Here is a 13,088-nt window from a genome sequence, read left to right as displayed (position 1 = left end):
TCTCTGCAGTGTAGCCGTCTCTATTACAGGGGGAAGCGATTGCCTTACCCTTTGGATTTGCTTCGCAGAACACAACAAATGAGCTTGAGCTGCTTGCTATGGACTAATAGTAGCTATGCTGTCCACAAGAGAAATGAAATCGGTAAACAATGGGACAAGAACTCTAATCTATTCCGTGTTGAAGTAAAACCTGCTGACAATCATAACTGTCATGAGATAAAAAAATATATATATATTTTTATTTTATTTATTCATTTTTTTTTTTTTTTTACATGTGACTTTTCAGATTTTTTCTTAGTAATTCTCTTGCTTTTCTCCTTAGTTTTACTCTATATATTTTTTCAAAATTGTTTCACTTTACTCTCGCTCTGTTTGATCGATTAATGCAATTATTTGATCTTATGTCTGTATCTCCGTCACCTGAATGTATAAGTTCTGTAGCCTGTAACCCTAAAATGGGTAGGCGGGTCGGGAATGAGGTTTTAAATTTCAATCTGTAATTGCATTCAAGCGTGTGTATCCTCTTCCTTGGTGGGATAAAACCTGTGAAAATAAATAAAACATATTTACAAAAAAAGAAAAGACAAGGACCCCCCCAGATGTTTCCATCTTTGCTCTGGATTAGTCTCAGCGTATCAAATTGAAAATAAAACACACTTAAACATATTCGCTACATACCATAATCTTCTTTTATTTGAATGCATTCATTTAACAAAGCTTCACAACATGTACAGTAGATATGTCCTTCACAAAATCAACAGGCGCTCATGACAGTTTTTCACTATATTTATATATATATATATATATGCGTTATGTCCAAGCCCTTTAAAAAGTCCTGTACGTCCTGGCTATGTGGATGATTACAAATTTAGGAAGCATTCTGGATTGTTGCAGAAAGTGACAAAAACTCTGTCATGGGAGGATGTAGGATGTGGGACGAGCACACAGATGGGTGAAGAAAAAGAAAAATCAATCCATCAAATTACAAAAAAATTAACCAGGTGTGCATTCTGGACTCTTTTAAGATCACCTTGAGAAATAGTTTTTACACAATGCGATGTACCAGCAGTAGCAGCCAAAGTTGAAATCATACAATTATTTAGAATCATTTCTTTTTTACATTAAAATGAGAGCATGACTTTTTTTTTTTCGTTGTACAATTCAAGACTCCCACTACAATGAAGAGTAATGCTGTGAATAAAAAGCTGCCATATAAAAATAGGAAGATTCTTCACACAATGTTCGATGTCCAATTATGAATTGAAAAAAACCCACCAGAGTTTCATATTTATTTACCTGCCAGTGTAAACGCAGACACATCAATCTCGTGCCCTAGGAGGCTGGTAATACTGCTGTGTGGGTCTGGTGCGTCTATGCTGTCCGTCTCCCCCACCGCGAAACTCTAATGAACTGTCGTAGTAGCCATCATCTTCCTCCTGCCATTGGACATTTGATAGGGTTGTGATGTTACTGTGGGTAATCAGATTAAGATGTCATTTCCTCCTCTCTCAACCCACTTGAATACAGTTTAATTAGTTGCTTCCACTTGGTAACGCATGAATGATGAATTCTATTATTAATATCTCGTCTTTCTCCTTACCAAAACATCAGCAGAAAGGGGTTTGATGCTATGCAGCAGGACCTCTTCGCAGTTTCCGTAATCACTGAACACAACCACAGCCGTGGAGCCGGACGGATGCACAGCGTCTATCCTGGCATGGTAGAACTTCACGCACCACAGCAGACACACACAAAGAGAAACTTGTTTGAATACAAAATTTTCCACACGTCAAGACGAGAACAATGGCAGTTATACATGACGTGCCAACAACAATTAACACAGTGAATGAGAGAAAAATGAGTCACAGCTCCACTTGTTTTGTTCTCCTCGTCACTTGACGTGTTAACTGCATATGCGTTTCATTGGCTTTCATGTCAGTGTACATTCTCTGACTGGACACAGTAATTTGAATTGTCAGCAATAATTACATACCTTGCCGTCTTCCCAGTACAGCGCCAGGCACTGGTCTCCAGGTTTCCAAGCTTGTTCCACAAAATGACTTCTCTCTGGTCCTCGAGGTCCTGGACCTTTGCCTTGTCCCGACCTCCTTTTGGGTCCTGGGTTACTGGAGGCGTTTTTCTTGGGGGGGGGCGGCTCCCTGTAAGGGACACTCGGCGAGTTTGTTGGCTTGATCGGCCCAGTTCTTTTGTGCTCCATGTCTCCATTTTGGAAATGAGAGGGATCCCCTGTCGCCATTCGAAAGTCCCGCGATAACCCCACTTCTTGGGGTGTCCCCGATCTTCCTCCCCTCGGGTTAAAGTTTGGAGGCCCACCATCCCTTTGTCGGTCAAGGTGGTCCGAGTTTGGCCGGTCCGTCTTCCCCTTCCTCCTGCTGCTGCTGTTGGGTTCTTCAGTTCTGTCCGTACGCTTACTGTTCCCTCTGCCATCGGGCTCGCTGCCTGCACAGTCAGTCGGTTTAGCCGTGGGTGCGTTGTCTCTAGCCCCTCTCCTGTTGGACGGCCCGGCCGTGTTCCTGCCGCCTCCGTCTCCATTTCTGGACCGTTGGTGGTGCGATGCGCCGAACTCCGTCTGCTGCTGAGGTTCTTTTGAATGTGGGAAAGTAGTGGAGAAGACTGAAGGGAAAATGGGCTCCTCTCTGGTCTCTCTCCTGTCATTCTGCGATCTGTCCGATGTGCCGCGCGACCATCTCTCCTGGCCCTTCCACTGCTGGGCTTGAGCTGACGTTTGGGAGGTCGTATAGTCAGAGAGGGGCTCCTGGCCAGGTTTGGGAAAATCAAAGTCCCGGTGGAAGCGAGGTGGTCTGTCATTCCGTTGTTGCCGGTGGTCATTATGCGAGGAGAACTTGCTCTGAGATGCGTCTTTGGAGTAATAGTCGGAGTTGGAGAAATTGGCTTTACTCTCATGGTGTCTCTGATGGCTCCCATGGCTCTTTTGCTCTGAGAAAACAAAATAATCACAAAAAGCAGCGTAATCAAAAGCCAAGCCAAACAATAGGGGATAAATAATTCAAGGAACGTGTTATTTAATGAAGATTAACTATCGAACACACTCAACAAAAACATGAAGCCAATAGCTGTAAATAAATGAACAAAATATCATTAATGGAATCACCAAACCACATCATCCCTGGCCAAACACAATCAAGCATTAAAATACACATATCACAGCACCGTTCTTCCACACCACACTGATCTCAGACATTAAGAGAACATGACTTCTGAATCAGAAGCGATCTGACCCGTCTGAATGCAAAGGTGACTCCGTCTATGATGGAGTCATGTTCGTAATTCGTACATTCTTACTAAAGGTTGGTTTGAAAAAGTATGCCAACATTTAAACTCAAAATAAAATATGTTCTTTCCTTAAATAAATCAAGTGAAGGGGTTGAAGTGTTTACGAACAAAGAGAGGTGAAAGAAGGTAGTTTACAATGAAACCTAGAACACGTCACCCACCATCGATGGAGAAAACTCCCATCTTGGATTCAAGAAAGTCAAAAAGAGTGCTTGGTCCGGACGGCCTTCCACCGGCTCCCTCCTCCTCATCTTCATTTCTGGACCTGCCTCTTCCTCTTCCTCTGGCTAAGAAGAACCCAAAGAACAAGATTATGTAGACCAAATTAAGAACAGTTCATCTATGATTCTGGACATTCCAGCCCTGAGTGTGTACATCTGAGGTTTATGTGACACGGGTCTGGTTGCGTGCATCCGTGTGTCGCTGTTTCAAACCGGAAGAAACAAAAAAAGAACACTTAAATCCCTTAAACATGACGTGAATTTGGAAAGGTTAATGTTCTGCAGCAGACTCAGAGGACCGATGTATGCAGCAACAATAAAAACAGTCTCTGCTCAGTTGTTTTACCAACAGAAAATAAGGCAGTGTGACAGAATAAGTTTCAGGTTGATTTTCAGTGCTGGAACAAATATTACAGAAACGACCGCATCCATCTGAATCCTTACGTGTGCTTGGGAAAAATCGTCCGCAGCAAAGTGTGGACGCAATTTGTGTTAAATGGACTAAAACAAGCAAAAACTGCCAAGTGGACCTCTAACTAGGCTGTGGGAGATTTCCACTGCATTAAAAAAAAATCCCCCCAATCTCACTCTTACTCTGTAGGAAAAAAAAAAAAGGTTTCAGGCTATGGAACACTTTCTCAAGCCAATGCGGGCAGCTTCGTGTGTGTGTGTGTGTGTGTGTGTTTATCTGTATGAACCTCTGGGTGGGGGCTTGATGGGTTCAGCTTCCACAGGGCCGGGTCTGCGAGCAGAAGATCCAGTCAGTAGGCTGTTTAGTGCCACTTCAAGTTTGTTGTTGTTATCCATTAGAGCCTGCCGAGCATCCTCCCTGTCGAAGCCCATCTCCATGATGTCTCTCAGAGCACGCTCATCCACCTAAACAAAGGATAGAGAGGGTATACAATGGATAGGGAGACGGGGACAATACATGTGGATGGATAATGGTTGTCTGGTCAAAAATAAACTTGGACGTGAGGTTCACTGTGAGCGAGAAAAACACCATCCACAAAGAAGCTCCTTCTGACGTGGGCCGTACATTGGATAGCACTTAGTTTAGGTCGTATTAGTGCATCCGAGTTACAAACCATCATTAACACATTACCAAGCCGAACGCTATATAATATCCCTCTTCCATCCTATTTATGTGTTCAGCCCAATTGCTGTCTGAGTTCTGTCTAGAAACTGTCAGGTCACAACACAAAGCTAGACAAATGGACCGCCCCTTGATTGGAAAACGCAGCCAAGCCTCCCAATTCATTTAAGTTTCTACAAAATCATAATCGATGCGTCACCTAGTCCATGAGCCATGAAATAAAAGACGAAAGAAACCAAAGAGGAACGCAGGACGAGTTCCAACCTTTCAATTGCTTTGTTACAGTGAATGGAGGCTTGGGTAATGTAATGGTAGAATCATGAATGGCTTTCATGACTAACTCAAAACAGACTTGTTTTAAAAGTTGTGGGCGAAGTTTGTCTCCTCACCAGCTCTCGGTAGTTCCCATCTTGTCTGCTTTCCGGTCTTTCGACCCGGTCTTCCCGTCTCCTCTGCTGGTACGAGTCTCGGCCCCGAAAGGAGGAAGCGGCACTGGATAAATTACCGCCTGCATTTCCTCCACCCCCGAACGTCCTCGGAGCCTAACGAGTGAAAAGAGCGAGACGATCGATACCAGCTGCCGGACTGGGCCAAACAATGAAGAACTAAAAACTTTGCAGTTGACAATGTAATTAGGATTCTTAATTGGAAGAGTTGCTCGAATGTCAAAAGCAATCAAGGTTAAGATGAATGCCGATAAGGGGCACAATCAATAAGAGAAACAGCAATTAGTGGAGAAAGGGGTGGTCCTTAAACAAATGTTCAACGTATAGGAGGGTTACAGGACGTTGACTTGGAATACAATTACAATTTGTTGCCTCAGACAATTATAGTGCAGTATAATAGATTGATAATAGTCTATTAATACACAATATTTTGAGAGACAAAGCTTACAAATGTATACAATACAGCAGGAGCTCTGTGAAATAATCAGGTACCTTGAAGCAACATGATGGACTCATGATATGTGTTTGCATACCTCTTTGGTCTTGGCCACCTCAGCAATAGCTGCCGTCCGCTGCTTTTCGAACTCGTCATTCTCATCGGGACTCTTGGCTACATTCTGAGTCTGGAGGGTCTTCCTCTGGTCCAGATCCCTGCTGTCTACCTCATCCTTCCTCGCACACTTCTACAGGGAGCAAACAGAGAGTAAGAACAACCGCAATCATGTACGGTTCCTTAAGAAAAGAAACAAAGTCGCCTGCAGCGTTCAAGCTACACTCTTAAGACTTTGCTGGAGCAATCAACAGCAACGCAACTCCCTAAGCGGCCTCCCGGCTCACGGTTAATGTTTTGAAACTCAACTGTGAACTCTATTATGTTCCCAAGTGACTTGGGAAGAACCGAGATGGAAATGCAACGCTTTCTGCAGCTGTTTCTGTGACTGTGATGAGTCAGAGAAGTGACCGACGGATTGGAACATCAATCTGCTACAAATCTGACGATTTTGTCAACAGAACAAACGAATAATCTAATTTAACACTCCTCAGCCAGCAGGTGAATTTAATGCGGATACAGCAGACTGACTGATTGACCGGCGGTAAATTCCCGCTTTGAGAAGTGCCATTACACACACACACACACGACCATCCACAATGTTCACCTTCATTAAACCACGTGCAAATGACACCAGGCTGTTACAAAAACACACACACAGGTGCGTGATGACCCCATATTCTGCCTGTTTACACAAGAGCCATCAGATTACCGAAGCTCATTACTCCTGTGCGTCACAGCCTGCCTCCAAACTTTAAGAAGAATTCAGTGGTTAGCGTTTCATCATTGACATGCACTACGGTGCTGTGTCGCGTTGCAAAGACACCATGGGACTATTCACAACGTGAGATGCGGTGAGTGGAAGGAGTGTTGGCCATCGAGACGGCTTCATCAAACACTCTTTTGAATTATTTCTACTCGTTTTTGGAATTAACGGTTAAAAATGTGCGGTGCTGTGCGCTCACATTGTGCCGCTCGGACATTTTCTGTATTTGTTTGTTGAGCTGCTGCCGTCGTGCGTCACTGTGATTGGCGCAGCTGTTTAAAGTTCAACATTGCACCGCTGCACTTACATGCACCACGACAGCAGGTGCTGTCGGAGAGGTCCACACAGTCCGACCACCTGGCGCATGCTGTTGCGCTCGCGTGATTGATATAGGGCTCATTATCCTAATTACTCCTGGTGGCACCTCGCTATGCAGATGGCATTCATTTGCCCAGGTTCTGAGATCTCCACCACTGATATTCCAATTGGTTGGGATTGTATTTGTGGTCATAAAAGCTTTGAAAATATCTCTTTTCAAAGAACAATGTCCAATTCACAGGCCTCGCTGTCGACACTTTTTTTCTTTATATATTTAGTAGAAAACAGTTCCCAAAGATAAATGTCTGTGAGCTCTGTAGATAAGCCAGGCTTAACCAAGGCACTGGCACAGAGCAGATAAAACCCAACCTATCCGCATGGCTAGATATCTCAGTGGTAATTGATGTAAACATGACGACTAAAACGCGCATGCTACTTTCTTTCAATGTTCTGAAGTGGACCGAACACTTCACTGATAGAAAATGTCACGGACTCGTCTTCAGATGAGCTGAAAGAAAATGCGAGCACATATTTGAAGAGACTCTGCTTCAGAGCGCCAATTTACTTTGAGATCGGATATTATTTATAACCCTCAGCTTACATCCAATCAGCACTGAGCCCCGGAGTGACCCAACATTAGAAACACATTTACACTGAAAATCTAGAGAACGATCAATGATAATTCCCAAAATGCTCCTCATCCAACTTCACAAAGCTTCGGCAAATCTGGAGTGAGGAGTGGGTGAAAGCTGATCCGGATGTATCCCGCTCCGGAGCGGGGATTCTTGCCAAGGGAGCATCGACTCAGGCTCAGTAGTTTTCAGAAGGAGAAACGATGCGGCGATGTGCAAAACCGCAAAACGTGGAGGAATTAAAGGGCGGTGCAATAGCTTCCCAGTGCACTGGGAATTGAGCATCAGTTATTCTTTTCAAATCTCAAACTGTGTGTAAATATGTTTGACAACGTGATGCAAGTAGATTTCTGATGGTGCAATTGAGAGGCCGGCATATCTCGCCTCACTGCTCTCAACGCCGTGCAAAGGCAACGCGTAACACCACGCATATATTTAGAAGGTGATAACTGTTCATTGCACAGTGTGCAATGCGTGTGTGTGTGTAAGACAACCAAGCAGAATAAAAATTCAGTGATGCATTTTAAAGATTCATGAAGACTCTCGCAATTATTAAGATCAGAGAGAACATTTACAAGGAAGGGGAGACATCAAGGCCCACTCCTGGAGCCGGGCCTTTGTCTGGACCCTCAGACACAATTGTGAGGTTATTGTTATTCAACAGCACCTCTCACTATTCAGCCACTGCTGAAATCTCATTTCCATAAATGTTTGCTATTTTATGATGATGCTTCCAGTTTATTGTTTTCATCTGGTGTTTATGTCAGAGAAGCACTTTGTAACTTTATTTTGAAAAGCGAACTGTCGGAGTTAATAATACCCTTACCTGACCAAATGGCACAAAGGGAGGAGGTCCGCCTTCGGCTCCAATGTTACTCCTGCTGTGTTTGGCCAGACTCTGCAAGTTGAACGGTAAAGGGAGATCATTCTTAAGAATTCTCAGTCCTAGCAAGAGAAATCACGGACTGGAGGTGGCCTTTAATGCAGACTCAAAATCATAACCAACACATGAATGCAATATCAAAACTCGACCCTCACCCTTTGTAGTTCCCATTTCTCCACCATGTGATCAACCTCTCCTCCGAGGACGGAGATTTTTGAGTCATCGAGCAGCAAAAGACCATTTTTGACCTGGACCGTACCAAGGAGCTTCACCTTTGTTCCAGGGGGGGTGTTCAGACTGAAAAACAAAACAAAAAAACAATAAAAACGAAGAGTATGTGTGAAAGGATGCTTCAAATATTAACCGACTGTTAAATGTAGAACTAAGAACGGAGTCTACCAGGCCCCACACCCCGTTGACTTTACCCATACCACTTTACAAATGACATGGAGCAGTGCCGCCAGGGGATGGGTGGCGAGGCTATTAATAATCCCAGCTGCTCACCCATCCTCATGCTGAATTGAAAATCCCTCTATCTCATCAGGCCTGATAAGGCCTCTGCCTCTCTCATTAAGAAAGCACAAGGACTTAGAGGGATTTCCAGCTATTGACGCCGGATGCAAAAGCAAACAATTATGGATTTCACTCCAAACCTCTGGGATGGATGCTGTTCTCATGATAGCAGCCAGTGCACAAGTGGGGCTCTGGCTCGCCTCGATTCAATCAAATACAAGCGCATGCAGACACACAGTATTCCCCCTCTAATCAACGTTGCTCGTCAGTGGTCAATTGTCATCCCTCTCTATCGCTCGTCTCGCACACTCAACGGGGTCCTGTAATCCATCGCGTCCTCCTTTGTCGCTCGCTTACGGCCTCAAGCGCACTAAAGCGGACACTTTCACACAAACCGCCGCCGTTGCCAGACGCTCATAAAGAGGGGATTTGTTCTGTAACGCTCCTCTCTTCCCGTCGGGAAGTCAAGGCCCACACTCTGGCCACTCCACCTGTACCAGCCTGGCTAGTCACCATGGCAGCCGTCACCAGGGCCACCGTTGCTGGGATTTAATTAAGGCCGGGGAACTGTTAAGATAGCTGCCGCCACGTGGGAATTGCAGATAACGGGAAAATTGCAATTACAATACACTAAATGCCACTATTTGCATATTTCCCATGTTGCTAAATAGAGCACTGCTGTATGGGTACCTGATCTCAGACAGGTGTTGGAACTCCAATCCGACACAGGTGGTATGCCCATCGGTCATTTGGAGGCGCAGCATCCGCGGCGCGCCCTGGGACTCCTCGCGGTCTTTAGGAGCCGAGACGTTCCTCACCTTCTGCACCTGAAGAACACACGGACCTTCCAACTGGCCGAGTGCAAGAGACAAAAACAGACAGGTGGCTTGAGAGGGACATCAGCAGCATGTGGGGGATTGCAACAGCAAAATATGAGCATAAGCTCTTTTGAGTGCTTAGAAAATTATTTCTAAGGCATCATCAAAATGACCCCTATTCAGCAAACCTTTGTCAGCATAGGTTTCATTATTTCTCCAAACTGCTTCATGACTAACTAGCGTCCATTTCATTCAAAACTATTGAATCTATCCTCTCAAAGACGGATTTCTAGCTCTGCGGAAAGGAACGTGTACCATCTGTAAATGCACTCTACAAGCTACACTGCGATCTGTAGTTTAATGTAAGCATAGATGTTCAGATTCATTCATCTATTACATATAATTAATTACGTTAGACTTCGTGTACACTGTGCCAAGCAGCTGTGGTCGCTGAAGGGAGCGGAGGTTAAAAAACGTGATTTAATTCTTTCGACAATATTTGGAACATCTTTTCTTTACAGTTGCACAGGACAAGAGACGATGCTCTGCTCCTTGTTTTGTCGGTGTGTTGGGGCCATCTAGTGGCACACAGGAAAACCACATTTCAGCTGAACACTTTGAGCCTGCACTGACTTTCAGCCCTAAAAGAAAACAACCAGTAACCGTAGAGCATCATTTCCCACCGAGTATCACAACTATAGCGTTGAAAGGGCTGTGTCATCATTTCTGTGCAACTCACCTTCTCAGTTCTTCCACTATTGATATCAGGCGGTAGACATTTTTCCCCAATAGGCCTGAGGTCGCTCTGTAAAAAAGAATAAAAAATAAAGAACAAATAATGAAGAGAAATAATGCTACAGAGTTCCAAATATGTTTACCTCCACTGTTTTGTGCCTCAAAATCAAAATAATCTGCCCAAATATATTAATCTGCATGTTAGGGAGGGGCCCTTTACATCGTACCCTCAGTCCCAGAAATGGACATGATGGAGCCAATGCGAAGCACACAAGTCATTGCAGTTGTTGCAGTACAAATTAAATGGTGTCATTTCTTTGTAACTAACTTCATGATAAACTGTTTACAAATTTTCTCCACACTGCAAAACTCTGTCAGATATCTGTCTTCTGCATCAAGGCACCTATTCCTGTTTCAGTGCAGCTGACCATATCTCTAAAAGCAGGTCTTTTATTTCCCCAGGTAACATAAAAAAAACGAATTGCTTCTTCATATCGATGTCTCAATAAATTTCTCTGAACACAATTACGATAGAATTATTTGAAAAGGCTGCATCTCGGCTTCGCAACAACTGCTTCCCAATTAATCTTAGAATCTAGTTTCCCTAGAAGGAAAGATTTCACTACAAAGCTCCAGCCCACAGTTGCTAAATGTTGGTTAGCCCCGGTATGCAGGAAGAAGTCACAGTGCAGTCCGAGATCTTTTTTGGCAGCCCTCCTGGCCAAAACTCAAAAGGTCAAGGCTTCTGCAGTAAATTCAACTGGTGCATGTTCTGGACTTGTCTGCTACTGCTGAGCAGGGAAGGAGCATCACTGCCCGTCTGACACAAACAGCATTTTCAATTATACGACTGCCTGTGGTTCCTATTTGCTTATTTCCACTTTTGTGTTTATGGATTGTCCAGTGTGTTGTCTACATTGGCTTTTTTTAAATATTAAAACATTTTTTATTATTACTATTATTATCATTGGGGGCGGCCGTGGCTCAATGGGTAGAGAGGGTTGTCCGGCAACCGTCAAGGTCTGCGCTTCGATCCTTGGCTGCTACCTGTCCTGTGCCGAAGTGTCCCTGAGCAAGACACTGAACACTGCTCCCCGGGTGCTTCTCAGCAGCCCACTGCTCCCAATAAGCTCCCAATAAGCTCGGGATGTAACCCAATGCAGAAGTTAAATTTCATGTATATGACAATAAACCTAACCTATTATTATGTTGTCTCTCCATGCCTCGTATTAATTTCATATTTCATGTTGTAGATGTAGAAAAAGGACATTTTGATGTTTGATGTGAAGGTGCAAGATAATCTTTAGAGCCGGGGGGACTGAAGATGGAAAGAGCCGACGCCTGGTCCGCCAATAGTGGGACATACATAATTAACAATCGGCACATTATGCTTTTCACACAAATCCACTTACACCAGTGAATACATCACACTGAATGTTTAACACCCAGTTGAAAATTGTGTCCGTAGCTTTGTCTGTTTCATTAGCATGTATGTCGGCATACCCCTAATGAAGTACCACAACACTTAATAAACCTATTTCCCAAAACTGCTTACAGTGCAAACCCGTTGCTGAACAGTGTCTGCATACGGCAACATAAATACAGAGCAGACTAAATGGACATGCAAAACTCGCAGGAGGAAAACTTACGTCAAGTGCAATACGAATAATGTCATTGTGTGTTATTTTCTCAGCAGATCCTTTCAGCTCTGCTATGCCTTCATCACTGAGGTACCTGCAAGATGGCAGACAAGGTGGAGAGGAAAGATGGTGAAGATGGCAGGTTTTAAAAAGGAGAAGGTGGGCATGCTTACGATTCTAATCACAAGAAATATGTACGGTATATGTAAATAAGTCATGTACAATTCTTATGTGTTTTAACAATATCAAGAATGTGATGTAAATGTGTTACACCGCGTGGTAAGACTCAACTATGAGATCGTTATTTATTTGTTTTAAAGCCTCAATATCTTAGGTCAGATTGCGTAATTTGCCAAAAACAACCTCGGAAGGATCGCAAAAAATGTCTCTAAATGTGGAAGGCACATGTGTATATGGCTGACTTGGATTCATTTTATTAACTCGGATACATTCTGTTACCAATCCAGGAAGGAGTGGGATTATTCCATTCATAAAAATACAAAAATCAGAACTGGGCTTAAATGTAGCGGCTCTCTGACCGCACCTGCGAGTAAGTATTACAGCACACCAGTCAACACGAACTGTAACGTCCACAGTCTGCGTTACGCTAGCGGCATGCTAACTGTGTATTAGCTGTAGCCGTCGTTGCTAGGTTAACGCTGTTCGTGTGGCTAGCTCCGAGTTAGTTCACACTGATGTTCGCCTCAGCAAAACGAATAACGTCACCACGATCCTAAAAGGGTCGCGTGCACCAAGGAAACCGTCGCGTTCTAATGTAACCATGCGTCCAGGCTAATGAATAGTGTTGTAAGCCTTCACCGATCTGGCACCTCAGTGAGTTGACGTTGGTTAGCTCACTGACATTAGCTACCAGGGTACCTACCAGCCCTCTTTGGTCAAAGAAGCGGCCAAATCAGTCATTTTTCATCCACACCGTAGATGTGTAAGTAACGACACAAACACGTTTGAATTGAGCACGCTCCAATAACGACTATCTGTTTTGGAAATGCATCTTCTCCTTCTAACAATGATAACGCTCGCTAATGTGACTATTGAACCACTTGCTCCACGTAACGTGCGTCACCAGCCGAGACGCGTCTACGGAGTGCCGAGAGGGTCAAACTAAATTTCAATACCATTATTCGTCTCTTATGGATA

General features: G+C 44.0%; 1 protein-coding gene across 4 annotated transcripts; it reads right to left on the bottom strand.

The window, feature by feature from the left end:
• Positions 1-482: 482 nt before the first annotated feature.
• tdrd3 (tudor domain containing 3) lies at positions 483-13,004 on the bottom strand. 4 transcript variants are annotated; one of them, XM_079285534.1, is made up of 14 exons: positions 12,814-13,004; positions 11,940-12,024; positions 10,295-10,360; positions 9,428-9,588; positions 8,380-8,521; positions 8,168-8,239; positions 5,609-5,758; positions 5,019-5,171; positions 4,235-4,412; positions 3,477-3,602; positions 1,994-2,958; positions 1,601-1,726; positions 1,297-1,436; positions 483-543 (listed from the first exon to the last, which is right to left on the bottom strand). In XM_079285534.1, exons 1-13 carry the CDS (start codon positions 12,849-12,851, stop codon positions 1,320-1,322), a joined length of 2,379 nt encoding a protein of 792 aa, XP_079141660.1. In that variant the 5' UTR covers positions 12,852-13,004; the 3' UTR covers positions 483-543; positions 1,297-1,319. The 4 variants fall into 4 exon arrangements, with proteins under 4 accessions (XP_079141660.1, XP_079141659.1, XP_079141658.1 ...); XM_079285533.1 differs by lacking the exon at positions 483-543 and adding an exon at positions 709-909; XM_079285532.1 differs by lacking the exon at positions 483-543 and having other exon boundaries at positions 709-1,436.
• Positions 13,005-13,088: the final 84 nt, after the last annotated feature.

The sequence above is a fragment of the Melanostigma gelatinosum genome, assembly GCF_949748355.1.
Source record: "Melanostigma gelatinosum genome assembly, chromosome: 2".
Taxonomy (NCBI): Eukaryota; Metazoa; Chordata; class Actinopteri; order Perciformes; family Zoarcidae; genus Melanostigma; species Melanostigma gelatinosum.
This window is presented reverse-complemented; position numbering and strand designations above follow the sequence as displayed.

What these genes read in the sequence shown, in the direction of transcription:
- tdrd3 (XM_079285534.1), bottom strand. Translation starts at nt 12,851, where the DNA reads ATGACTGATTTGGCCGCTTCTTTGACCAAAGAGGGCTG. An exon ending in AGGTGGCCAAGACCAAAGAG is followed by an intron (nt 5,172 to 5,608) that starts GTATGCAAACAC and finishes TTCACTCGTTAG; the next exon opens with GCTCCGAGGACGTTCGGGGG. An exon ending in CCCTTTCTGCTGATGTTTTG is followed by an intron (nt 1,437 to 1,600) that starts GTAAGGAGAAAG and finishes GTCCAATGGCAG; the next exon opens with GAGGAAGATGATGGCTACTA.